A 27,944-nucleotide genomic window follows, 5' to 3' on the forward strand; every position below is an offset into this window, starting at 1 on the left:
TTGATGGGTCAAGCCCCACGGCCGCCCTGATTAATGCTGCGGGTGTATTAGCCATGCAGTATGCGCCGTTTGCTTGACGGTTAAGGGAAATATCTCGTGAAGTTTATTATATAAAAGAATGGTAGTTTTTGTGTGCTGCTGTCATGCTTAAGATTTGGCACATGTTATGGATTATTTGCAAATGATGTAGAATTTTCACCACTGGCTCAGCGCTGGCAACAGTAATTTAGCACCGGCGCAGTGCTCGTTTGACTCTTGACTTAATTGGGAAAAGCCACTTACCAACATCATCCCCCTTGCTGGAAAACGAATGCCCAACTTTCAGGCTGGTGCTGCATTCACCTTGTGCCGCACAGGGACAGCTGCCAAAGGGGGTGGGGTCCCCTACCGCAGGGCACCTCGAGATGTACCGGTGACGCATGGGAGGTGCGTTATATTGATATTAAGCGATGATATTGGGTGCCATGGTGGCGAGATGTTAACTACCTTGCCTGGTATAGAGGAGGTCGTGGGTTCGTTCCCGACCCTGACACGTGTATATTTGGTGTTTGCGTGTCTCTCTCCTCATGGTCGCGGGGATTTTTCTCCGAGTCCTCCGATTTTCCCATCCACATTTAGAAAGAGCGTGCTTTTAGAATATTTGGCTGCTATACATTTCCACGTGATAAGCCAATTCGTTGAGATATCATTTGTTATGGCCAGGTCACTTCTGAAAAAGAGCTACATAGCTCAGTGGGCCTTATCTGGTAAAATAAAAATAGTTATTTTGTTAATAGTTTTAGCTCATAATAACGACAATTGACTCTTAAGTATAGGTCTTATTTCAACCTGGCACGGCTCAATTCCCCCTCTTGGACCCGTTCACATAAGTACACATGTTGCAGCCACATGGGAAAGCCTCGCCAATGTGGATTCTGTCTTAGGGACGGCTCCGGAGAAAAATCATGAATTTGAATGTAACAAAAAAATTGATGGAGGCAGGCTGTCATTTGTAAGAGGTTGGCTGCAATGCCCTGAATGCAGAAATAAGGGTTGCGGAAAAAAATATAAATTTGCATGCAAGCCCGACAATATTTTCCACCGTTGAGCTATTTTTGTGTGTGAGCGTGCGTGCCCTTGTGAATTACAAATGGAGCCGACAAACAGCGCGGCGTTTGGGGTGGGATCAATAACACCTGCTTCTAGCCGTTGCCTTGGCTCATTAAGAGGACCCTGATGTTCCATCTCACCACGCTAATTTTTGCCGCCATAATTGAGGAGGATCGTTGGGCGGACAGCAGTCGGGAGGATGTCTTGTCGGGGGGGGGGGGGGGACACGCACGTACTCCTACGACAGTGACTACTGGCTGCACTGGAGTCTTACAAATTATATCAAGAAGTGGACGAAAGCGGGTTGGAGGTGCTTTTGCAAAACCGAACCTTGATAATGATGCGCAACAAAGCAATGTCTAAAAATGTTGCACCTCCGATTGGCACGGTTGTTCACGTTCGGCGTGAAAGAAGTTCAACATGCATGCATACAAAATACGATATTACTTGCTATGATGTATGGTTCATGAACAACGGCATTGCCATAGAAAATTAAACAAAAGGCTGGAATCTGTGTGAAAAAAACATGGAGAGAGGGTCATGCTTGGAATTATACCGAGAGACAGGAAGAGGAAAACATGGATTCTAGAACACAAACAAGAAATTAACTGATTTAGAAAATTGGGCGTGTGTAAGACACATATTTCAAGATAATGATAATAATAGGAATAATATACACACCTAAAATATATTTATTCCAGAGATCACAAGGCGCTCCTCTCCAACACACACGCAGGCTCACACGTGGTTGAGATTACGGGGGTAGTGGCAGCCAAAGGAGGGATCACACCCAAGAGGGCATCCAATTGGGAGATACTATTTGACTACTACTATTATTATTTAACCAGGTAAGGTCTACTGAGCTATGTAGTTCTTTTTCAGAAGCAACCTGGCCACAAATGATAGCCCAACGAAGTGGCTTATCACGTGGGAATTTATAGCAGCGAAATACTCTAAACAACATGTTTCTAAATGTGGAGGGAAAAACCGGAGGACCCGGAGAAAAATCCACGCGACCACGGGAAGAGAGAAATGCAAACTCCAAATATACAAGCGTCAGGGTCAGGATGGAACCCACAACCTCTTGTATACCAGGCAAGCTAGTTGACATCTCACCACCGTGGAGTGACAAAGCCAGCCGGTGGGCAGGTGTTAGATGGATTCTTATTTCACAGGACAAGGATTGAGGGCTACACAATGGGGGGGGGGGGGGTCCTTGGTCGTAACTTATGATGAATCAGGTGACCAAGTTAGAGTTGGGTGCAGCATAGGATGCCGCACGGCCTTATGCTATGAACCCATGTGGCTGTATCACAGTGCACTTACAGCTGTGTTCTTGGACTTCGCAACAGGGCAGCCACTCCACGAAGGTTGAGGCGGTCATACGGGAGCTCATGAAGATCCACATGTCGGATCCCGAAGCCAAGTCTCTGGTCTTCTCTACGGTAGGCAAATGCTGGGCGGGTTGTTCTCATCGCGCTGTGTTGCTGCTGCATTGGTTTGCTCAAGGTTTCAAAGAACAAGTGTGTGGCTGAAAACACAAGTGCAACTTGGGGTCACTGGCATGCAAGTGTCACCTGCACGCTGTGTGGAATCTCTCACGAACCCCCGGTCAGAATAATATTTTGGGGCCTCGCGGAAGCCGTCCTGCTTATTGCTGCGTCTCCAGTGTTTCTAGGCATCGCGAGTTTGGACTGTATCCAAGTCGTTGTAATTATGCCGCTGTTTAAGGTTCAGCGCGTTGGACTTGCAATCCAGAGGTCGTCAGTTCGATTAGATCTTCTGGCGCGCGGCTGTTGAAATCAACCAGCAAGTCACTTAATATCTACCTTGTGGCTGTCGTCAGTATTGATACTATTATTGGATTTACTGTGTTTTTATTCGATTTAATCCATACTTGTGTAGTTAAAAAAAAAAATCATGAAATTAGTTTTTTTCAGCACTTAGAGAAATGTTGAAATATAAGGCATTTTTAAGATTATTATTACTATTACATCTGACACCACCGTCTACCCAGCAAAGGCAAAACCCACATTCAATTGACAAGTTGCGTGCGGTGGGGTAAAATGTGGGTACTGCCACCTCTTCAGAGATGTCTGCCGGCGTACTCTCTGGAGGAGCTCTGCATAGCTTTCTCGAGTGGCAGAGGCTCCCTTTTCACCAGCAGCGGCACGAGTGAGGAAGGCGGGGCTGCACCTTTGCCATCACCTTCTAGCCATTGTTCGCAGAGAAAAAAAACCCCCCCGACTTCAACGAAACGACCACCCGTCGGTAAACTACCGCACGTCGGCTTCTTCTTAGGCACAGCGTGTGAATGCAGCACAAGTCCCGTACCCCCCCTCCCCTCTCTCCACCCCCCTCAATGCTGAGCTGCTGGATTAATTAGGCGGATAGCGATGTTGCTGCGTTTGTTATTGTTTGTTCACGCAACCCTGAAAGCCGTCGTGCGCAGATTAATCTGCCGGCAGCGGGGCCTTGGGTGAATCGGCGGCAGCCTCTGGGCGAATTACTTGGAGCGGTAGTTGTACACGGGGTGTTTATCATTAATGGCGTCTCTCAATTACGGCAGGGCATAAAGCAGTTAAGCGCTTAAGGTACTTTCCGATGGTTGGCCATGCAGCGTCGGTGCCTGCCAGAGCCCCTGACTGCTGGAAGGGTGGTTAATTGTGTGAGAAGAGCTTAACGCCTCCACGGGAGGCTCCGTTAATTGACTTGATCATCGCTTTTATATCTTTCCCCAATGAAAAACCTGCGCTTTTATTACGGAGTTTACCATATGCTGCGAATATGAGTTTTTTTTATTTAATTTATCCCACCTCTTCTCTTCAACAAAGGCGCAACATCGGTCGTTTGTTTTTTTGTGGCATAAAAGCAGCGGGCTCCTCAAAGGTTTTGGTTTATTTGCGAGTTTTGTTTTGTTATTTTCTCAAAAGTAAATTTTCTGCTCCAATTAACTGGTGAATAGAAATTCTACCCTGATAAATGCAACAGCAGCGACTCGTTGAGAACACGTTATCTGTGCTTTGGCAATGGTGAAACGGCTTGGCAAAGCACGCACCTTCCATGCTTTGTAATTAGGACAGAAGACAGTGATCTATTGAGGTGAATATTAATCAAACGTGCATTTTCTCATTGCCTGGCACACGCGCGAGCACCAATCTGGCGCATCTGTGCAAGTTGCAGTGCGCTACCTGCTTCGGCACGACTCCACCACATTGTGTGTGGCAGCACTTTTGGTCAATCCACTTCTGTTTTGTTGTGATTATATTTCCTTCGCAATTGACGGCACGAAACGTTCAACTTGTTTTTGGAATTTTTTTTTTTTTACCCACGCAATCGCCTGCCGCGCTCTCTCTTCCCCGCCTTCCCCTCCCTCCACTGTTTATTTAGTGGCAGGACGTGCTGGACATTATCGGCAAGGCCCTCAAAAAGAACGGCATCTACTTTGCACAGATCAATGGGATCCACCGCTTCCAGGTGAGAGACGCTGTTCGCCACATGGGGGGCTGGCCCCGGGGGTCAAGAGCAGCGGAGAGTCGCTGCTTGACCCCCGGCCTCGAGCCAGATCCCATCTGCAGGGACAATTCACGGGCACTGCCAGGGGATAGCAAAGATCCTTAATTGAAAACGAGCGGAGGTTGAACGTTTAGTGCAGCAGCAGCAGCGCTGCAATGTTTGGCTGACGAGTGTTTTATTTTTCACCGAGTATTTTGGCGCCGACGCAGTACGGCAACGATGTGGATTGTACATATTGTCCGCACTTGCGATTTGCATGGTTGGCTACGTATGGTGCGAAAGAAGTTCGACATGCATACATATACACATATTCATCTTCTTGGTTTTTTCGGTAAAGTCACGTAGAAGGGAAGTAATAAAATAATAAATAATATATTATTATATTTTTATTTTATTTTATTATGTTTTATTTTCATTTTTATTATTTTATTACTTCCCTTCTACGTGACTTTACCGAAAAAGCCAAGAAGATGAATCCCTGCAGTCACGAAAGCTTTAAATCGAAATTTATACACATATTCTACGACGATAATATCCACGATAATTGCGTTATACAATCGTGATTGTCGTTGCACATTTAATTTTTGTTAAATGTCTTTTGTATTCTGACAAAATATTTACGGAATAATGAACTCAATGATAACCGTTTGCATGTAGCTGTTATCCATTAAATTCGTGATTTTCAAAACATTTTACTGAATAATTGACGGAGTGCCGCTTGCGTGACGTAATTTTAGTAATTTATTGGATCATTTAATTGGTTTTAGTATAACTGACAGCACATGCATTATAAGCCTCATGGGCTGTAATGATTAGAAATGCCTGTGGCAGGCTTGCGTTGATTGATCTTCAGTTGAAGAACTGTTAATAAAAGGAAGACAGCTTGTAATGCGCGCAATTTTACAAACGGACTAAACTTAAAGCGCGAGTCGTTAAGCTCTATCGATACCGCAAGTCAGCGAAAGCACGTAAACATCGCGTTAACACGCGCGAAGTACAACCCAAAAAAAGGCAAGTTATGTAAAACTGACTCCGCGACATTCATCGTTGAGAATTGTAATGTATCGTGTCGCAAAAAAAATGGTATCGCTGCAATCTTCATGAACACGCGTCCGCGGTAGCAGCTGCTGCACCTTGGGGGGGTAGTGGTGGGGGGGGGGGTGTTTAGTTTTTCAAGGAAAAGTAAACTTTAGTGGAAACGTTTGCAGCGTGATTTGAGCAGCAAGGGGGAAGGCTAAAGAGGCTTGGCGTGGACTCGGCTTAGGATGCAAAGATCTTTCACGGAATAATTTTCCGCCATAAATTACTCCGGGTGCAATCGCACGTGAGCACCGGTGTACACTGTGGTGAACACAGCAGCCACCAGTGGCCACAGGAACCTCTTGCACAGAACAAATCCAAATATTATCCAGACTAGAGATTTTTGGGTTAGATTGCGTAAATATAAATGTGTCGTTGAACCCGCCACCACCCGACACAGCTAATTAGTTCAGCACACGGGTATGTTGGAGAATAATCCCACTACATTTACAACTAGTAACGAATTGGCATGTTCTGTTTACGTGACAAACTTTACTAATTGGCTGTGTCGGGTGGTGGTGGGTTTAACGACACATTTATATTTACGCGATCTAACCCCAAAAAACCTCTATTGTAAGCGCTGTAATGGTGAAGCCCGATCTGTATTCCAATAGCGCGGGTCCTCAAACTGTCCCAGTTGCGGCATAAAATGTGTCGCTGTAATGTGAATTAAATTCCGCTGAGGAGCTATTTCTTGCTGTAATTAATTTCGTAATATTTAGTTTCGATGTTAAATGAGGTTAATTTTTGTTTTCTTTCCCATTGACTTCCACTTGGACTTTTTTTTTTGCATTCCAATCTTTTTTCCCTGGAAAGGTTAAGTCGCACGGTCAGACAAGATAAAGGTAAAGGCGCAGCTCAGCAATTTTTTTAAAGTGCCACTGCTGGCACAGAGAGAGGCCTTCGAGAGGATATTTTTGTCTATGTTCCGCACTGGCGAGACATTATTTTGGCAGGGGTGGGGGTACCCACACTTTACCCCGCCGAACGCCGCCTGCCGATCGACTAACAGCAGTGAACCTATTTATACTCTTAGGTTTTTTCGGTAAAGTCACGCAGGTAAAAAATAAAATTAATAAAAGTAATTATAGAAATAAAATAATAAAAAATCACGACGTTTCGGAGGCAACACAAGTCTCCGTCATCAGGTGGGACCGTCACAGCTAGATTTACTGTATCAAGTGAGGCAGAGATTCCAAGATACAAGATGAATCCTTGCAGTCACGAAAGCTTAAAATCTAGAAAGAACCTATTTATACTGCTAGGTTTGACAGCGGCAGAATTGATTGAAGGAACTTGCACCATTGCGTCATCTGCCGTGCTGGGAAATTAAATCAAACTGGCGACCTCTGGATTGCAAGTCCATTGTGCTCACCAATCATACTACTGTGCATCAAATTACACAGAATAAATACACAAAAATCGGGAGTCCATACTCTTTGGTTCTTTCGGTAAAGTCACGTAGGTAAAACATTTTTTTTAATAAAAAATAAAAGTTAATTAAATCACGACGTTTCGATTGCAACACAAGCAATCATCAGCAACTGTGAAAATCACAGTACAAATTTTCTAGCTGTGATTTTCACACCTGATGATGATTGCTTGTGTTGCAATCGAAACGTCGTGATTTAATTTACTTTTTATTTCTATTTTGCAGTCACGATAACTTCAAATCTAGAATGAAAAAATCGGGAGTGCAAAAACAAATACAGAGAGGCTGTGGCTCCGAGGCAGCTTCTGTGTGCATTTGTCACTCATCAGCCTTTGTGCAAATCATGGCTGGAACAGCGTCTGTGCACCAAAGTGTGATGTTATTGTGCCAAAGGGCTATCGGGCGTTTCAAACCTCACAGCGAAACTCTCTTACTTGCACGCTCACACGGCATCGTGTGGGTCGTACCAGCGTGTGAGTCGTACCACCGGATAGGTGTGGTTGGTGCCATCGTGTGGGTTGTACAACCATGTAGGTCGTACCACTGTGTGGGTCATACGACCGGATTGTTGAAGCCTCCTGTAAATAAATCACCTGGAACATTGCCCGATGTCGTCAAATCTCAGAAGCTAAGGCAGGGTTGAGCCTGGACAATTCATGGATATGTTACCACCACGCATAAAATAGGTTGTCATAGGGCTGTGGGGCCTAAATGATGGGCCGCGTCTGTCCTTCTCACTTTTACCAACCTGCACATACCTTTAATTTGAACTCGGTTGAAGCAAGACAAATGTTTGTAAATTAATAATGATACAATTTGTGTTTCATGACATTTCAAGTTTTCACGTGTAAAATGGGTTTGTAAAAGCATGTGTCTAACCCTACTTTTGCCAGCAGAGACCTAGATGTATACATACGTTATATGGATGTAGAGATTTGATTTCATCTGCAAGAACCTGATGAGCTATGAAGCGCTTGTTTCACAGGTGTTCAGCCCATGCTGGTGGAAGGGCAGCGGAACGAGATCTAATTTACTGTACCTCTTGGCTGCCATGTCAGTACCCTCCCCACATTCAACCCACACTGACCAGCGTGGTGAAGAAAAGGCACCGCACGATCTGCAGTGTTTGGAGGCCCTCATCCAGCAGTGGATGCACTCACTGGGGGATGATATAATAACAAGCGAAGGAAGTTGGTACTGAATGTAATGAATGAGAAGGCATTTGCGCAATAGAGATCTGCTTTGCATTATGTTGCATTTCCTCAATGACTTTAAATTACATGGAGTTGCGGTGGCAGCAATACATGGTGACTCAGTTATACGAAAACTAATTTCTTTACAACTGCTTTTTGTGTTTAGTTTGGTCTCCTTCCCCCCCCGCCTCCGTACCTCTTGATTAGCATTGTTGGTTACATACGGTGCGATATAAGTTTAATATACATCCAACAATACATATACATGAACAATAAGGCACGCAATGTATCACCACTGCTGCGAGGCGATGTCATGGTGGACCTGCTTGATAGGCCAATGGCGTGCCTTCGTCGGGCGGTTTCAGCTGGATCTCTGCCCGAAGCAAAGGAAGCTACCGTGTTGGTGAGCAGTGAGTAATGAGGCTTGAGGGTGGGTAAGGGATGTCTCAGTCCATTAGGTAGACACAACCTCTGATTCTTAACAATGCATAATGAACTCTTATTCCCAGGCCGCAGGCCTCTTGGCGCACGGCACAGCGGTCTTGTCATTTCATTTGTGGCGTCATCATTTTTGCTGCCTCTTGCAGAAAGTGGCCTGCAAACATCTGTTAGAGAGTAAGATGAGAGCAAGGGTAGGTTTTTTGCTTTCACACGATTGCATAATTTTCTAAAAGACACGTTTGTCCATCAAATTTTGTTGTGAAAAGTTTGAACGAAAACTTTTTATTTTACAAAAAATGTATGAGGTGCTTTAGGGAAACTGAATTTCGCATAAATGCATTTCTTGATGTCCAATGAGGTAATTTGTCAACGTTGTCCGTGAAAACACTTGCACCGAGAATTTAATTGCTGCTCATTCACAGTTAGCACGGCTGACTACGTATGGCGCGAAAGTATTTCAACATACACACATGCGGTTATTGCACCCCAGGCTGCGGCAACTTAGCCAAAGGGTAAAGGTGCAGCCCGTTATTGCTCGCCCCCACTGACGTCTTGGAAGACGTGGGGAGTAACCGGCGCCTTACCCCACTGTAGACTCGGACATTTGTCAAGAAATGTGAATGTAGGAGGCGTTTTTTGAGCACAAGTTGTCGAACCACTTTTTTTTCCCAAGGACGTGGATTTATCCTGAAACCAAGTAATTTGTTTGCCACACTCGATTTAGATGTTTTAAGACTGAAAAAGCCAAAACACACAAAATGGCCACCCTGCAAAACTTCAAAGGCCCATAACTTATGAACGGTGGGAGATAGAGCTATGATATTTTTTGTCCATGTGGATTTTGCTTGTTCATATTGGCATGTAAAGATGAATTCCATGTCTTAACTGTAGCTTTTATTATGGACATGGGGGTAATCCTTGGGTATCTCAAACTATCCTGTTCACCTTGAGCCGTGGTTCAGTGGTGCCTTGGTCGATGTTGACAATGATGATAGCTTCCAGCGTTTCTAGAACACTCCCAAGTCGCATGTTTCAATGTCTCAGCGGTCTTCAGTGGATCATCATGCGCCTGGTTCTCTCCACCAAGCTGGAATTTGTGTGTCATGGAAAGTATTTTTCCATCTATATTTTAATCATTAATGCCTATTTTGTGTCTGCTGAGAAGTGAACAAATCACCATCGCATCAAGGTAGGTAATAGTGTCAATCTGGAGGATGTATTTGTAGCTAACAATATGACCAGTGGAATAACTCGACGAGTTGTTTGGATCTAGCAGCCTAGTGCAGAGCTGATCTGAGGCCAACATGTTTTGGAGTAAATTTCCATTTTCCATCCCAATGTTCTTCATAATAGTTTCCACCCAGATATATTGGATATAACCCTATTCTGATGTGTTCAGTGTGGTTGTAGGCATCAAAGACATAGTATTATACGCACAGATAATTGCTTCATCAGAAGTTACGGGTGTTTGAAGTTTTGCATGGCGGCCATTTTGTTTTGGGGGGGGGTGAATTTTTTGTCATAAAACATAAAAATCGAGTGTGGCAATCAAAATAATCAGTTTCAGCAAAACCCCCATCCTTTGTAAATCGTCTGTTGACAACTTGGTGTAAAAATGCCTCCTTAAACTTATGGAGCAACATGTATGAGAAATTTCCCCCGTCTACCTGCCGATTGTCTAACTGGCGAACCCATTGATGCTGCCAAGTGGACAGAGGTTGGTGTGGTGGGGGTGTGTTTTAAGATTGCAAATCTGGTGCAGTAACCATTACACCACGGCAGCGTCCCAACCATATGGAACGCGCCATAAAATATTGCTTGGTCAACTGTTACGAAAACCAAATAAATAAGTGGAATCATTGACACAAACCCAAACGTCTGCATGTGACAGCTTCTGCAACTTGACTAAAGCGCAGGGATTACGGCGCAGTCCATTAGAGAGTTGTGTGAGCATCTGTGTGCGTAGCCGAGAATTGCAGCAAAAGCTGTGTCAGCCCGAATGGAAATATGATGGACAGCCTCTTCTCCCAGCCGCGCGTGTTATGGCATCTCGCCAGTGTAGTCTGGCATAACTTGCTGCAATTCACCATCGTTGTAATTAACGGAGAGACAGGTTAGGATTTTTGTTTTATTTTTTTAGGGGTTGTCTATTCGCTCTCTCTCTCTCTCTGTTCCTGATTCGTTTTTTATTCTGCTGTGTCGGTTTTCGCTGCTGTGCGGTACGCCCCTCCGGTGTTTTCAGGTTGTACCGCGGACCTTGTTCTGCACGATGTCAGGCGTTTTGTGCCGCGCGCTTCTAGCTTGCATCAGGAGCGAAACTGAACGTTGAGGGAAGCAGTCCTGTGCGCTGGGCTGAACATTCAGGTAATTTCCTAAAGAAGCCCCCAGCGCACGGAGCGAAGAGTCGGATATTAGCGCCCGCCGAACAGCACGCGGTGCAACCCCAAAACGCGTCAGAAATCGTCGCCGTTGTAAATTTGCGTTTGCCCTTCAGATGGATGGGGCAGACCCAGAGGTCGCAACCGGGTACCCGATACCCGATACCCTACCCGATACCCGGCTACCCGTACCCGGCTGGGTACGGGTACGGGTAGCCGTTTGCGACCCTGGTGCGGCCGGGTATGGGTACGGGTAAGGAATCAAAACCCGTTTGCGACCTCTGGGTAGACCCCCGGGGCTCAACCCCGGCCGCTATCGGCTGTGCTGCGTGCAGCCCTGCTGCTTGGAGGCACCCGTGCTCGGCCGTAAATGCGTGCCGACTTAATTTTGGCCGCCCGCTCTCCTGCTTATCATCGGAACAGCAATTGGAATTGGCCAAATTGGCCGGACTCGGTGAATTGCCGCGGGGTGCCCGTCGTCTGCCTGTTAGATGCAGCAGCGGCTCCCTCCTTTCCAATGCACCCCGAGTGGGCATGCTTATTCCGCTATGTACAATGTGTACATCTTGATAATGCTTCTGTCTGTTTGCATATAAAATGTAGTGGGGAGTGGTAGTGTAGCGGTTTAGCGCGCTGTGCTACGAACCCGGTGACCCCGGGTTTGATCCCTGCTCATGGCCAACACCAGTGACGATCATCTGAAGCGGCCCTAGGTCGACTCAGCCTCAAATGAGTACCTGGTGCAGTGTGTAAACATCAACGCTGAGAAGACAAATGCCGTGTCGGCCTCCATAGGTGCTCGCTAACAGCACTTGCCCCAACAGTCTTTTACAGGCTATACAGGGGATCTTCGTCTTTGTCTATATGTAAAATTAAAGCACACGATGCCCCCGTGGAGCCTGCGCAGACTGTTGGGGCAAGTGCCTTGAGCGATGCCTTATGAAGTCCGGCATCTTCACACGAAGTTTTATATTGGCCAGCATCATGTCTCTCCCAAGTGCTGATGTTTACACACCGCACCAGGTATTCATTTAGGGCTGAGTCGGCCGAAGGGAAGCCTGGGATCGGTTCAATATATCCTGCACCAGCATACATGCGCACGTACGCACACACAACACAATGTTTGTATAAGCATTGTGTGTGTGTGTATATTTCTTCCAGAATGTTTTGTCAAAATCCATTACATTGCAATCGATTTTATGATCCCTGCACTAATGGGTAGCAATGGAAATACTTTTGTAAGTGACATTGCCTTTGAGGACTTGGCGCAAAAGCCTTTATTTATATATATAAATAAAGTGACTCGGTTCGTTTGTGTTTTCATTCTTCCACTGGCCTTGTCGAAAAGTGAAGCAGACTTAATAACAATGCCATTTTATTCCCAAACCGATGTCAACCACGCTCGTTCAACCGCCCCTGGCACAGGGAAAGCAGTCGACGAGGGCTTTGGACGACGTTTTCAAAACATGTTGTCTCAAGTGTGCCGAGCTGATGCTCTCTGCCGGCTCACCAACGACCGCACGGTGAAGAAACAAAAAATTCGCGTTAAATTTCGTTCGGCACTTTTTTATTTGCTTGAATTCCAGCCCCAAGATTTAATAATATTTCGGTTTGGCCGTCACGCAATAAACACTACTCCCTACTCTTTGGTTCTTTCGGTAAAGTCATGTAGGTATCAAATAAAATAAACCACGACGTTTCGAGCGTAACACAAGCGTCCGTCATCAGGTGAGAAAGCATGGTTTGCTGCTGAGGCAGAAGATCATACTCCCTGTAGCAGGTCTTGGAAGGAAAGTGTTGACCCCCCCACCCCCCCTACTATGTGGATCAGAGATCACTTAAAGGGATCTCAGCAGTAGTTCTGTGATGCTCGCTTCCGTGGGTCTTTCTCTAACACGAATGGTAATTTTGCCGTGCAAGGACTTCTTATTGATTTTTCTCTTGTCATGGCAAAGAATCCGAGCAGCATTCTGTTTCAGCACTTATTAAGTGACCGTACAGAAACGTATTACACATTGTACGATGTACATTGTAGGATGTGCATTGTTTCAAGTTTCATTTATTTGGTATAGCCCTGTGAGCCATGCGGCTCTTAAGTCGGGTGCAATTGCAACAAAAGCGACGACGCACAACAGAAACATCCTGGATAAACCAGCAAATCTTCCACAAAAAAATTGTACATTAGTAAGCACTGATTCTTGCATCTGGCTTAGTCTTACAAATCCCAATGATTATTAGTAATCTTGCAAACAAAAAATGTGTGAAAACGTTTAGTCCAATACTGGATGAGGGCCTCCCCATGCCGTTGTTAGTCACGGTGCTTGTTTGAACCGGTCAGTCCGAGTAGATGAAATAGTGGACCCAAAAGCACGTCATATATAACTCAACCGTGGCTAGGAATCACACTCCTCGGATTGCCGTAGAGCAGAAAGCTAGCCACTGCACCACTACCACTTCATCCCATCCTGTGAGTAAACCCCTAGTAATTTTTTTTCTGGCAACATTTTCCAACTAAAAACACAAAAGTTTACAGTGGCAATAAGATTTATACAAAATAAGAATGCAATATTTATTTTGTTGTGTGTTCTTATGCCTACCGCCAGCATGCTGTCTCTTTTGTGAAGCTTTGAGTTTCCATTCTAAGCGGAGCCATGAGATTAAAATGGATTTGTCGTTGTGTTATTTTCTTTTTTTTATAATCAGTCATTTGAACCTCTTTCCTTTGTTAATTATTTTTTCCCGAAACATTGATGCTTCTCCGTACATTTGGTGGAATAGAAGGAAAATATACTCCAACATATATATTTCAAACAATTACTGGCTATTGTGTCTAATTATAAAAATATATGTCTTATATATTTATATATATATAATTTTTGATTTAAAGCTTTCGTGACTGCAGGGATTCATATTCTTGGTTATTTCGGTAAAGTCACGTAGAAGGGAAACAATAAAATAATAAAAATATAAAACAATAAAATTCTCACGACGTTTCGACTGTAACACAACCAATCATCATCAGGTGTGAAATCCACAGCAAGAAATTTTTAAAAAAGTGGCGTTTAAAAAAATAAATTCTTGCTGTGGATTTCACACCTGATGATGATTGCTTGTGTTGCAGTCGAAACATCGTGATCATTTTATTGTTTTATATTTTTTATTGTTTCCCTTCGAAGTGACTTTACCGAAAGAACCAAGAATAGATATGTATGTCTTCCAGCGCAGTGAGCAGCCTCGCCAATGTGCAGTTATTCTAAGAGAGCATAAGAGCTGGCTTGGTTGTTTAGCTTTCAGTGATCCCGCTTCTCTTTTGGGTCCGATGGCTTCTGAGATTACCCGCACCAATCCCGAACAATTAGAACACCCACTGTTGCAGCCCACAAGCTAGCCATCCTGTATCGTAAAGGTAAAGGCGCATCCCTGCAATTGCTCGCTCACTCATACGAGTCTTCAACGTTGACCACACGTTGTTTTAGCAGAGGTGGGAGTACGCACACTTTACCCCAACACGTGACTTGCCGATCGACTAACTGTGATAGACCCATCGATATTGCTGGGTGGATAGAGAGGTCGGCGAGGGGGGAGGGATTTAAGACACTTGACCCCCATTGTTTCAACTGCCACGCATGGAAATTGAATTGAACCAGCGACCTCTGGATTGCAAGGTCAATGTGCCAAACATTTACACCACTGTGGCAGCCTCCGTCAAGTACAGTAAAAAAAACTATTAAAGTGGTTTCCTGCTCAGTTGAGCTGATCTCCACGTTACAACCCTGAGCCAGTGGTGGAAATTCCACATTCCTATGGCGAGTCTTTCTACAGAAAAAAACACTTTTTAAGGGTTGAGTTACCACCTCTAGCCAGGATTTTATTTTACACCTTTTCCATCACAAATCACACACATCACTGCGTCACCTGCCCAGATATCCCCCAGTACGTGTATTATAATGCATCTTTTAACCACTGGATAGATAGAGCCAATAGAGATTAAATCGAAACATACCCTAGCCTAAATATAATCTTTGGCAGGTGTGTAAGCATTTGTCCCACTCCGTGTGCTGTATGTCATTGTAACTCGTCAATGACATTTGCCTCATTAAATGTCTGAAATTGTAGGAATGGAAGCTGGATATTTTTCATGCTATGGGTCTTTTATGCAAACATCCGTGGAAAAGGAATTGGCAAAATATCGCACTGTAGAACCTTCCAGAGTTGAGAGTGGTTGAGGCTTTTTCCTGTATGAATAGATTACCAGTGTTTCTCATTCGTCTTGCGTTTGAGATGGAATGGAAAATTAAAGTAAGTGTTTATGTGGAAAAACAATTCCTTTTTTTTCATATTTTATTTTCATTAAATCAGCTACTCAGCTTGTATGACTGCCAAAATAAATTAAAAAAAAGTATATATCACGATTAATATAAATGTACAGCCCTTTGTAACTCCACTGCTGGATGATGGCCCTCCTCCCCATGCCATGTCGACAACTATTTTGAAAACAAAATTTTTTGGTTTAACCAGGTAAGGCCCACTGAACTAAATAGCTTTTTTTCAGAAGCGAGCTTGTCACAAATGATAGCTCGACGAGGTGGCTTATCACGTGGGAATTTATAGCAGCCAGATACTCTAAATGCGCGATTCTAAATGTGGATGGGAAAACCGGGGAACTCGGAGAAAAATCCACGCGACCACAGGGGAGAGAGACATGCAAACTCCAAATATCCAGCAGGCGTCAGGATCAGCATCAAACTCACGACCTGTATACCAGGTGAGGTAGTTAACATCTCGCTACCATGGCGCTCTGTCAGTCCTGTCAGTCCCAGGACTCTTCCGTGCGCTGGTCGGTACGCGTTTGAGATAGGAGGGAGTGGCCGGGTGCCTAAGGCCACTTCAGATATCACTCGCCACTGACATTAACCGCGACCGGGTATCAAATCGCAGGCAGCTGGATTTGTGGCGCAGTGCGCCAAACACTTCGCCCTCCTGCCCTGAATATTAATACCAGATGACTAATAAATAGCTTCCATTATTCTCCCGGCAGAGAGAGGACATAATCTCCATCTAATTCACCCATACCTATGCATTGAAATTATATCAATCGGACGCATCTCTCTGGCTCATTGACCTAATCCCCCATGTCCTATTGAACAGAGTGCCCGTCTCCTGCTGTCGAATGTCGCCTAATTCGAGCCAAGCGAGGGGATTTTGCAACTGAATTTTGTTCCTAGCACCGGCTGGCATGGCCCACCCCATCCCCCCCGCCTCCGCCACCCCCCACCCCATGTTTTATCAGGAGATCCCATCCCTGTTTCTCATGGGTTTGTCAGTGTCGAGCGCCGTTTCGGCCGTCAGAGCGTGTTTCTGGCTGACGAAGTGTCGTCACCACCGGCTTGGTGAGCGATGAGTAGACTCCGGAAATTGCAGCGGTGCCTCCTCGCAGCGCGACATTCGTCGGGAGTGCTTCTCGTTCTTGCGCCGTGTGCAGACCGTGGCAGAGGATCTTTCTTAAAGTTCCCGAAGCGCCTGCCGTAGGTTAAAAGGCGCTTCGAATACACGTGCCCTGCCTGCTGGCCTGCCATGGATTGCCGAATACAGTTACACAATACAATGGGATTCTGATTTAGAGAATGGCTGAGGATTGCTGACATGGTGTAATGCTTGGTACTCCAGAGGCTGCTGATTCGATCTCCCGACACGGGTAGTTGAAGCAACGGGCCAATTTTCTTCAATCCCGCCTCCGCACCCCGCCTCCGTCCACTCGGCAGGATAAATGGATACACCACAGTTGGTCCATCGGGCCGGCCACGTGTGTTGGGATAAACTGTGGGTTCTCCCCACTTCTTCCAAGACATCTGGCCAACATGGAAAGGATAAACCACTTCTCTAGATTCTAGATTTGAAGCTTTCGTGACTGCAAGGATTCATACTCTTAGTTCTTTCGGTAAAGTCAAGTAGGTAAAAAAATTAAATTAAAATGAATAAAAATAAAACAATAAAAATCACGACGTTTCGGAGGCAACACAAGTCTCCGTCATCAGGTGGGTCCGTCACAGCCAGATTTGCTGCAACAAGTGAGGGAGGGATTCAAGGTGTAAGCTCTTAAGTACCAGTTAAGGGGGGAGGGGGGAAGGGGCTTATCAGAATGTGGTAGCCAATGAATGCGCCCCCCCCCTCCCGATACGTTCCATTCATTGGCTACCACATTCTGATAAGCCCCTCCCCCCTTAAGAGCTTACACCTTGAATCCCTCCCTCACTTGATGCAGCAAATCCTGCTGTGACGGTCCCACCTGATGACGGAGACTTGATTTTTATTGTTTTATTTTTATTAATTTTTATTTCATTTTTTTACCTATGTGACTTTACCGAAAGAACTAAGAGTACACTTCTCTAGAGTTCCCTCGAGTGGACATCCTTCTGGCAGCAGTGGCATGGGCAAGCAATTGCAGGGCTGCACTTATACCATCTCTTACCTTTGAGAGTGTCTGAATGCAATTACATGTCAAGACACTGCACACATAGTGGGACATGTGTCACAAGAAAAAAAAAAGAAGACCTATACATATGCCATACACGTTTGTTTTTTAAGAGAAGGACCAGTCCGCACCTCTGATGAGCACAAGAACATACATATGTCATATTCTTGGTTCTTTCGGTAAGGTCACGTAGAAGGGAAATAAGAATATGAATCCCTGCAGTCACGAAAGCTTTAAATCAAAATACATAAGTCAGTCATAGGCAGAGGAGAAAAGACGATGAAGAGGAGCAGAGTTAACAACTCGGATGGCCAGGGGTTTGGGAGTTAAAGACAATGACAGGCAGCAGGGGAGACAGAGTGACCTCCTGGCCTTGTTTGCCGGAGAAGTGAGCACGTGAAGAGTGGGAGAGTGAGATGAGAGGGCAACGCTGTAGGCAGGGGCGAGTCCATTGAGGACCCTGACAGTTGAGATTGGATTGGGAGCCAGCAAATGGATCGGAGTGTTGGGGGCGATGTGCTGTTGTTTATGGCTGCTGGCATGAAGTCTGGCAGTGGAATTTTGGATCAAAGAATCGAAATGGAGAAGGACAAAACAAATAAAATCGAAATACATTCAAAGGCTTCTGGTGTTGGCCAATGCGTTGACTACGTGCCCAGCGCCGCAACATTCCAATATCAGTGGTCATAAGCATGACACTGCACCCATACTCCTAACTTGGCACAGATGCAGGGACTGAGATTTGGTCTCTAACCGAGGACTCGGACGTAAACGTAGTCGCTGTGACATAGCCGCGGTCTGCTGCATATTTTTTTTTGCGGTGATATTGATTGAGTTTGCATTTGTGCCGCGCGTTTATCGTGGAGCTTAGTGCTGTATCGTGCTTCGGGGACCTCAATAATGCATTACGACTATAAGTGGAGCTGACATTAAAGCTAAATGCCCTTAAGACCATCAGCCTTGCGTGCCCAAATGTCAATGTAATTGCCGTGGTAAGGAAAGGAAGGGTTATTATTGGGCACGGCGATATTAGCAAGGGCGTCGCATTGTGGATGAAGAAAATAATGAAAGTGACTTGCAAAACAAAAGGGACGAGCACATTTGCGTTTGAATATTTTGACATCATTTCTGTTTCAAGTTTCATTTATTAGGTATAGCCCTGTGAGCCATTCGGCTCTTGAGTCGGGTGCAACCGCCACAAACAAAAGATGAACAGAGAACATCTTAAAACAACGACGTGCAACAGAAACATCCTGGATAAACCAGCAAATCTTCCATAAAAAAACACCGTATTATACAACGCTGTGTGCAAAAATCCCAGTGTGATGCAAGTCAAACATTAACAACCATAAAGCTTTATGGAATGATGCATTAGTTGTGTCAGTGATGGAGGTTCGATTCACCATAACACAACACGCCGGTCGGTGCGGTTGGTGAACGGGGGTCGCGAGTGCAGGTGTTTAGGGCCGGTTCAGATATCCCTCGCCACTCAAGTCAGCTGTAGCCGGGAATCGAACTCGATGTTTAAATTTATTCGATTGTGAGAATTGTTCTTCAGCTCACCGGGTGAGTGAGCTGCAACCGAAAAAAAATAATTGGCGTCATCGTTTAAACGCTTGGACACTGCGTGACAGGATAATTTGTTTGGCTGTGTCGGGTGGTGGAGGGTCTTAACGACACGAAATCCGGCCAGGTTGCTGCACCATATCAGCTGCAAAAACCTACTTCGTGTTAAGGGGAGTCTCACGTTCATCTTGTTTGCCTTCTGAATGGATATTGATGTAGGTTGACTCAACCTTAAATGAGTACCTGGTGTGGTGTGTAAACATTAGCACTGGAGAGAAACAGGCAGCCATATCGCGGTGCTGGCCACCCACCCCCTCGTGCGCCATGCACGCCTTAATGGATGCTCGCTAACGGCACTTGCCCCAAGAGTCCATTAAGGCTATACCGGAGTGGGGGGGATCTTTGTCTTTGTTTGGCGTGGCTCTGTACAGGAGAACCTGAGTGCGTTCAAGCACGACCCGGGCACCAACGTGCTGCTGCTTCCACTTCACACGGGCTCCAACGGGCTCAACATCATCGAGGCCACCCACGTCATCCTGGTGGAGCCCATCCTCAACCCGGCCACCGAGATGCAGGCCATAGGCCGGGTTCACCGCATCGGGCAGACGCGGTACGGCAGCACGGCGGCACATACCCGGTGGTTCACCACCACCACCACCCCCCCCCCGCCCTTCCCCGCGCACTGTGAATCAATGAGATTTTCCGCGGTCGGATTTCTATTTCAGTCGCGTTACGCGTGGAAGCGAAAGCTGCGAGATGAAGTGACGTCAGCCGTACGTGATGTACAATTACGATTTGGGTTTATCGTTTCTTTAGAACTGCTTTTTGTGTTTAGTTTGTTGCCTCCCCAGCACCTCCGATGAGCACGGTTGGCTACGTACTGTGCGAAAGAAGTTCAACGTACATACATCCGAGTTTGTGCGTGCGCACGTCAACTCGTGTGAGACGGTGGGGCGATCTTTGTTTTGTAGGGGATGGGCAGGCGTAGGTGGAGGAGGAGAAAGTACGTCAAAAATTAATTTGTAACGTGCATATTAGAAAAACGATGTGGGAAAAAACGCGTTTTAAAAACGTACACAAATCATGCTCGCGACATTGTGTGGGCAACGCCACAGACTCTACTCACACTTGGCACCCAACATGCATTGCAAAAGCGAGTGCCAGTCGTGATGCTCAGTGGTTTTGTAATTTTGTGAAGTGAATTGCTTTTGCAGGATAAAATATTTAAATGATGACTTTTTAATATTCATAGGAATTTACTTTGAAGTGAAGTCTGCTTTAATCAACGTATTAATTTTATCTTTCAGGGAAAGTAGTGGACCAATTGAACTCTGGTGGAACAAATTGTGAAATGGGAGTAAAATCCAAGAGACACAAAGCAGAATACACGGATCAGAGAACAAACACAATTTGGAGACACCTTATTGAATGTTTAGAACGGCAAGGGAGATTGAACTGCACGCATGGCTAGAAGGGACATAACAGCTGATGCAGTGGCAACCTAGGGAGGGAATGTGACCGAGAGAATGACCAGTCCGGAGACGGAGCGATGAGATTTGCACTGCCGATTAGCACGGGTACAACACAGTTAGTCCATTGGCAGGACACATATGGTGGGGTAAGCTGTGTGAGTACTCCCCACTTCTTCCAAGACGTCTGTCCAGCATGGAAAGGATAAACCAGTTATAGTAATAGGTTTTTAACCTTTTAACTGGCATCAAAACTGACACCTTTATACAAGGGATCATGTTTGCATTAACCACAACACTTGTGGTCAAAATGCAAACAAAAAGACAACTGATAATGTATGCACTGCCCTTGAAATTGATTGGTCCAGAGCCTAGTCTCACATGGTGTTGGACCAGATGACGCCAAAAGGCGCACAACTCAAAGACAAGACCCTTCTGCCAGCAGTGGCATTGGCAAGCAATTGCAGGGCTCCACCTTTACTATGTCTTACCTTTGAGAGTGTCTAAATATATCTTTTTGGTTCTTTCGGTAAAGTCACGTAGAAGGGAAATAATAAAAATTAAACAATACAATTATTTTATTAAAATTTATTTTATTAAAATGTATTTTATTATGTTTTCTTTTTATTATAATAAAATAATAATAATAAAAACATAACATTTATTTCATTAAAATGTATTTTATTATGTTTTATTTTTTATTATTGTATTATTTCCCTTCTACGTGACTTTACCGAAAGAACCAAGAAGATGAATCCCTGCAGTCACGAAAGCTTTAAATCGAAATTTTATTATGTTTTATTTTTATTATTATATTATTTCCCTTCTACGTGACTTTACCGAAAGAACCAAGAAGATGAATCCCTGCAGTCACGAAAGCTTTAAATCGAAATTTTATTATGTTTTATTTTTATTATTTTATTATTTCCCTTCTACGTGACTTTACCGAAAGAACCAAGAAGATGAATCCCTGCAGTCACGAAAGCTTTAAATCGAAATTTTATTATGTTTTATTTTTATTATTTTATTATTTCCCTTCTACGTGACTTTACCGAAAGAACCAAGAAGATGAATCCCTGCAGTCACGAAAGCTTTAAATCGAAATTTTATTATGTTTTATTTTTATTATTTTATTAATTCCCTTCTACGTGACTTTACCGAAAGAACCAAGAAGATGAATCCCTGCAGTCACGAAAGCTTCAAATCGAAATGTCTAAATATAATTAAATTTTTTCAAGACAGCACACGATGTGCGTCTGACTGGACATCCATGAAAAAGAGCTTCATAGCCCATCGGATCCCTCCAGTCTGAATAGAGATCCTAATTTGCTGCAATGCATGTCGCGGTGTAAACATGATCACTTACTGGCAAGCACTGCTGTCTGGCTAGAGATAACATTTTTTTTAAATGCGTCGCAGACTTACTTTATTACTTACGAGCCCGCACACACGGCTCGTTTTCATGGGTGGTGGCGTATGTGTATGACGCTGATGTCGCAACGCCAAGCTAACCATGCGGTGTGAGAGCGCCAGACTTGACGCACGTAACGAGCTGTAGGCAGGTGTCCAAGAACTGTCGTCGTTGAATGCGTAGGGACACGGAAAGTTACGCAAAGTGAAAAGGCCATCCAGCCCATCAAGCTCACTCCGCCATAAATCGGCAAAGCGATCCGCACGGCTGCTCCCCAACCCTGCCAGTAGCAGGGATAAAAATAACACTTGGATAGACTCTGCCGATCACTCAAATTGGCCTTAACTCTTCAAGGGCCACGATGCTGCTACTGCTGCTGCCGCTGATGCCGCGGCAGTGCAACGGTTAGCACAGTGTGCTCGCGTTGCAGACGTCGACGATCTCCCGGCGTGGAACTCGAAACAATGGCCAAGTTTCTTAAATCCCCTCCGCCACGGGCCACCTCTGTCCACCCAGCCATATAAATGGCTTCATTACAGCCAGTCCATCGACAGGTCGCGTGTGGGGCAAGTTGTGGGTACTCTCACCGCTCTCAAGATGTCTGGCTGGCGTGGAAGAATAGGCCAAATGCCATCTAATGAGACTCTCCAGAACTCGTCCTAGTGGAGGCCCTTCAGCCAAAAGTAGCGCAAGCAATAAATTGCAGGGCTGTACCGTTACCTTACCCTTTACATTCAACGAGCCACCCGCAATTGTCCTTTGAAGGTTTCTTCAAGTGGAGCGGGGGCTGTCCACTCGTTTAATTAATCGATTGCTTTGCCTGATTATCGGTTCAGTTTTCTCGACTAATCGGACAACACGAATGTCATTTGGGGAAAAAAAAAGCTCTCGCCTCTCTTCCCGTCGTCTACGTAATCGTCAGCATCACGCTGGTTGTGGCTTATAGGGGTGGTTTTCCTGCCTTCAGCAAGCCCAAATCAGATGTGTAAATGACAAGAAGAACCCATGCTTAATCGATCAATAGTGCAAGCCAGAAAATCAAAAATGTGTACATAGCAAACAGCCATTTTGGGGTATGCAAAACAAATCAGCATTTCCTGAAAAGAGTGCATTGTGGTCCTTTGTTCTTTGGTCACCATCAAAATTAATTTGAGCAAATGTGATCCACTGAAGGGCAGCGGTGATACATAGATAGACAACTATAGACCGGTTTCACCCTTATTCGGACTCATCAGCACAGGTCAGTCACCACTGCCCACTGCTGCAAAGTCAGCCTCTGGAAACCACATAATGTGGAGGCTCCCATTTTCACGCTCTGGGGCTGGATGCCAAGGAAGGCCGTCTTTTATCAAGGGACCGATAAGAACCAATCTTCCCAGCTCCAATTTCAAGCATATCCACAGCTCGCAATGAGATGATATAACACAAAACAATAGTCTTGGCTCTCCGGGGTTCAACTAATTGGTTTATTTACGCGCCCTTCACGAAAGATATTAAACCGCTTGCCAGAGAGCCTTGTCCCCAGGGTGTTGCGCGGCGCGTTCTATGATTGCGAGTTCCCGCGAAAGGGGCTCGTTCTCGCCGTTGAGTGACGCGGGCGTCCTGCACGCGCTGCGCTCCCTTTGTGTTTCAGGCCAACTGTGGTGCACAGGTTTGCCGTGAAGTCCACAATCGAGGAGAAGATGGTGGCCATGCTGAAATCGGCAGAAAAGATGTGAGTGGCTCGTCGCACCGACACCGCCTGGTCTGCGTGCGTCGGCGGAGTTGTGGTTGTCGCACCACTCTTAACCCTTTCCCGTTCCGATGATGTATGTCACGTGTATGTCAGCAGTTTAATCGGAAGGAAAAACTGAAATAAAATAACTTTATTGGTACCGATGCTCCCACACGGGCGTGTGGTAGGGCGTGCGGCAGCTATCATAGAGGGCGGTCGTGTCGCTACAGTCGTCTGCGGTGAGTACAGTGTCTTTAAAAACAATAGCGCTACACCTCTCCGAATAAAATTACCGCTGAACTGCTTGCGCGTTCCGAGATTCGGCGGTGAACGGGACACCCACCCTGCACCTTGCAGTCGTCTCGGAACGGGAAAGGGTTAAGATGCAACTCATGGTATCATGACAACGATGCTTATTGATTCTCACGGGCTTGGACTCAGGGATTCCTTCCACCCATGCCTAGGACTCGGGTCTCATCCACGATGTCCTTGAGCCACCGCACTACAGGCCACAACACTTTTTCCTTATGCTTCTTTTCTCGCACTGCTCCACTTTGTTAAATATTACTCCCTGCCGTTGGTCTCATTTGCGAAGTTTTCATGATTTTTGCTCAGTTCAAGAAACCCGTGCCGGTCAACGGGTCCACTATGTTCGTCGCGCATTGTGCTAGGATCGTACCTTTGTGCTGGCGATTTGTGCTTGCGCACTGCCGCCAATGCAATTCCTGAATGGTTTCGTAAACTGTTGTAATAATCATGCACGCCCAAGTCTGTTAGGCAGTACTGGAGTGCAATAAAACCAGGTTGCATTGTTAAATTCAAATTAGCACATTGTTAAGCCATGTTATTAAACGTAGTCTGCAGAGTACTTGTTCTTATAAAGAATAGCATAGTATTGCATAGCAATGCACGTTTATACTGTAACATACTTTATTCACTTTGATATGGCTACGTAGAGGATCTTGGTATTCAAAATGTTTTGCTATTGAAAGACACTGCATCTAGACTGAACCCAAAGAGTGACCAATGTAGAAGTAAGAAAGACGTTGCACACAGAAGAAGACCTGAGGCAGTGATGAGAAGGAAACTGGCACTGTTTGGACACGCGTGTAGGACGGACAACAACAGGGACATTAAAAGTGTTGTCGTTCGGAAACATCGAAGGAGCCGGAAAGCGAGAGGAAGACCTAAGAGAGAATGGGTTTGACGACGACATCACGAGAGATTGGTGCCAGAAAGATGTGGCCACGAATTGAGCACATTGACAACAAGACAGGGGAAAGTGGAAACTAATGATGGAGTGTGCGGTGGACACCTACGGGGCTATCTGGCCATGGATTGTGATGATGATGATGATGAAGAGGGCCATTGCCTGAAACGTCAGCTATTGATATATTTATTTATTTACTTTCCTTTAAGGACCACATTGTTATTGGCGAAGTACAAAGCTTTTGTCTCTTTAACACGTTGGCTTTCGTGACGAATATCCATAATAGAGGTTTTTTTTTCGGTGAGATCGCGTAAATATATAAATGTGTCGTTAAACCCGCTCGCATAATGCGCATGCATAATGTACGTTGACTCAAGAGCGCAGAAGTGTGGTCATCGCATCTACGCCTCTTTATAAGTAACGAAATGGGTGGACTTCTCCACAAAGCTGGCTGTCGCCTGATGAAGCTGGTTGTAATTACTGGCGAAACGTCGGACTCACATTTATATATTTACGCGATCTTTGTTTGACTTTTTTTGAAGGTCAATTCAAGCTTGTGAAGTATGAATAACGTAGGGGTTTCTAATAAAAACTTGCACCCAATCCTCTGCACTCAATTTTCGGGGGGATTGTGGAGAAAGTCCCTTGCCCAAGGTGTGTATTGGCATTAAAATACAATCAAAATACGGGATATTCGAGCTCTCAGTTGCTTTCTTCCAAATGCCAATTTTTTACTTGGATTTTCGCATCAAGCACATTATGTAGACCGTCAAACAGAACCACACTAAGCATGCCAACGATATATATATATTCCATTTCTAAGTTTAAAAAAAAGTATTCACCATTTCCATTATTACCCAGTAGTTTATCTCCATGCCACAGGCACCAGCAGTGAGGTGGGGTAAAAAAAAAAGGCCAGGGTAAACAAAAAAATCAATACTGCATTAAAAGATAGAATTCTCTTAACTCAGATTTGAAACCTCGCAGCAATTAATTTCCATTGGACTTTATTTCGTATTTATCAGTTTTCGGAACAAAGCAAAATCCGGACGAATTGCGTCGCCACAAAAGGCGAGAGAGAGAGAAAGAAAGAAAGGAGAGAGTTTGCAATCTGGACGTTCAATGCGAATGCCGGCAGTGTCTTGCGGCGTGGGGACACAAATCGTTTTAGCTGAAAAGCCCGAGGATAAAAACATCTGGCTACTGTGGAAACAGATCAGTTGTTTTTTTTCCTCTCTTCTTCCAAACAGATTTTTTTGGGAATTGTTTAGATTTTTTTCTTTTCCCGATGTGGATTTTTTTTCCTTTCATCGTCGCTATTGTATTCTGAGCGGCGGCTGCCCCGAGTGAAATCTCATTTGGCACGGAGCTCAAGGACTTGGAGACGCTGCGTGCATCCTGGGAATGGTGACCTTTATTTAACCATTTATTTCACCATTTCCCCCGAAATGGACTAATGTCATTTGCAAGAAGAGCCCCAAAGCACTACAACGTAGCTTCATCAAAATCAGTGAATGTTAATGATCACTCACCACCCTGATGTGACCAGGAATCAAATGCAGATCTCAGGGTTCATAGAGCAGTGCATTTAAATATATTTAGTTATTTGTTCGTATCCTACTTATGGACCTATACCATTCCTGTCAACCCATACAGTTTACCTGTATTCTTGTACAGGGAAATTGAGTTTTCAGGTACATATGGCGTACAGCCGTTTCAATTCGGTCACATTTTTTTGTCTATTTTGTTTGTATTTCTCCCTTGTGATGGGACTTTATAGGATGAACGTTGAGATTTCTAAGCGCACGGGGTGACCAATAAGGTCTGAATTGGTCTGTAATAAGGTTGGCACTGATAAGGGATTGACAGGTATTGATATACAATGAATGGAAAACAATAAATATTCTATTCTTGGTTCTTTCGGTAAAGTCACGTAGAAGGGAAATCCACACACCTGATGATGATGATTACTTGTGTTGCAGTCGAAACGTCGTGAGAATTTGTATTGTTTGATATTTTTGTTATTTTATTATTTCCCTTCTACGTGACTTTACCGAAAGAACCAAGAATATGAATCCCTGCAGTCACGAAAGCTTTAAATCAAAATTAATATGCTGCCAATAGTTAGCAATAGTAGTACAGTATTCCATCGTTATTCACAAACTTGCTATCCGCGATTTTGGCTAGCAACGATTTTGGATATCCGCGAATCGCATCTGGAAATCTACCTAACTGCATCGAGAGAGAGAGAAAGTGATGAGATAAAGGGATGAGGTAAAGTGAGGATATTTAATGTTTACGTATTTATTGAAGCTTTTCGTAGGCCAATATCACTCTCCGCGAAACGTGCTATGCACGAGCATCTCCGCAGCGTTATCGCTCACGAATAAAGAGGTACTAGTGTAGTCGCTCTAACCCATTCGTGGGCCGTATCGATTGTTCCTCCGGTGTCACCGCGATCCATCGCCCCCCAAGGCAGGCCTCCTGGATAGGCCTGGTCCGCAGCATCGAGCGCGACGATCCGGGAAGCGGCACCAGGTTGAGCGTCGGTGTCCCCTCGGGTGACCCCGCGTGCGGCCGTCTTTTGTTCCGGATATATTTCGGACGCGCAACCACCAGATGGGGTTGTATCCAATAGGAATGTAGGGGTGACGGGGTGGACGGGACCAAGGCGAGACATTCAAGAAAAAGATGTATTGAAATGTTAAGGAAGCATGTGGACTACAACAGCTGATGACTGGAGAGTGGAGGAGGAGGAGGGAGGGAGAAGAGATGGAAGGATAAACCAATTTTAAGAATCTTTATTCACCCACCAGCCCGCTGACACACTGGACTGGCAGAAAGATGACGACGATGGTTAAGGTAGCATCCTTATCGGTTGAAAATGCATCGTTTAATCGAACACAGCTGGCTGGAATGTGGTGAGATCCTGCTTGTGACATCTATATTTCCATAAAGCCCCACAGACCTTCA

The 27,944-nt window shown here is 45.0% G+C and overlaps 1 protein-coding gene across 3 annotated transcripts in view; it reads left to right on the plus strand.

The window, feature by feature from the left end:
* The window catches only part of SHPRH (SNF2 histone linker PHD RING helicase), a 95,610-nt gene that overhangs the window by 62,103 nt on the left and 5,563 nt on the right, over positions 1 to 27,944 (plus strand). For 2 of the 3 annotated variants that reach the window (XM_078877288.1, XM_078877290.1), the window contains 4 exons: positions 2,442 to 2,534; positions 4,480 to 4,566; positions 19,599 to 19,777; positions 23,681 to 23,761. In XM_078877288.1, the coding sequence (XP_078733414.1) occupies positions 2,442 to 2,534; positions 4,480 to 4,566; positions 19,599 to 19,777; positions 23,681 to 23,761 (440 nt within the window). The remainder of the gene's footprint in view (positions 1 to 2,441; positions 2,535 to 4,479; positions 4,567 to 19,598; positions 19,778 to 23,680; positions 23,762 to 27,944) is intronic. The other variant, XM_078877289.1, reaches the window with a different exon arrangement.

This window comes from Lampetra fluviatilis, chromosome 47 (genome assembly GCF_964198595.1).
Source record: "Lampetra fluviatilis chromosome 47, kcLamFluv1.1, whole genome shotgun sequence".
In the NCBI taxonomy this organism is placed as follows: domain Eukaryota; kingdom Metazoa; phylum Chordata; class Hyperoartia; order Petromyzontiformes; family Petromyzontidae; genus Lampetra; species Lampetra fluviatilis.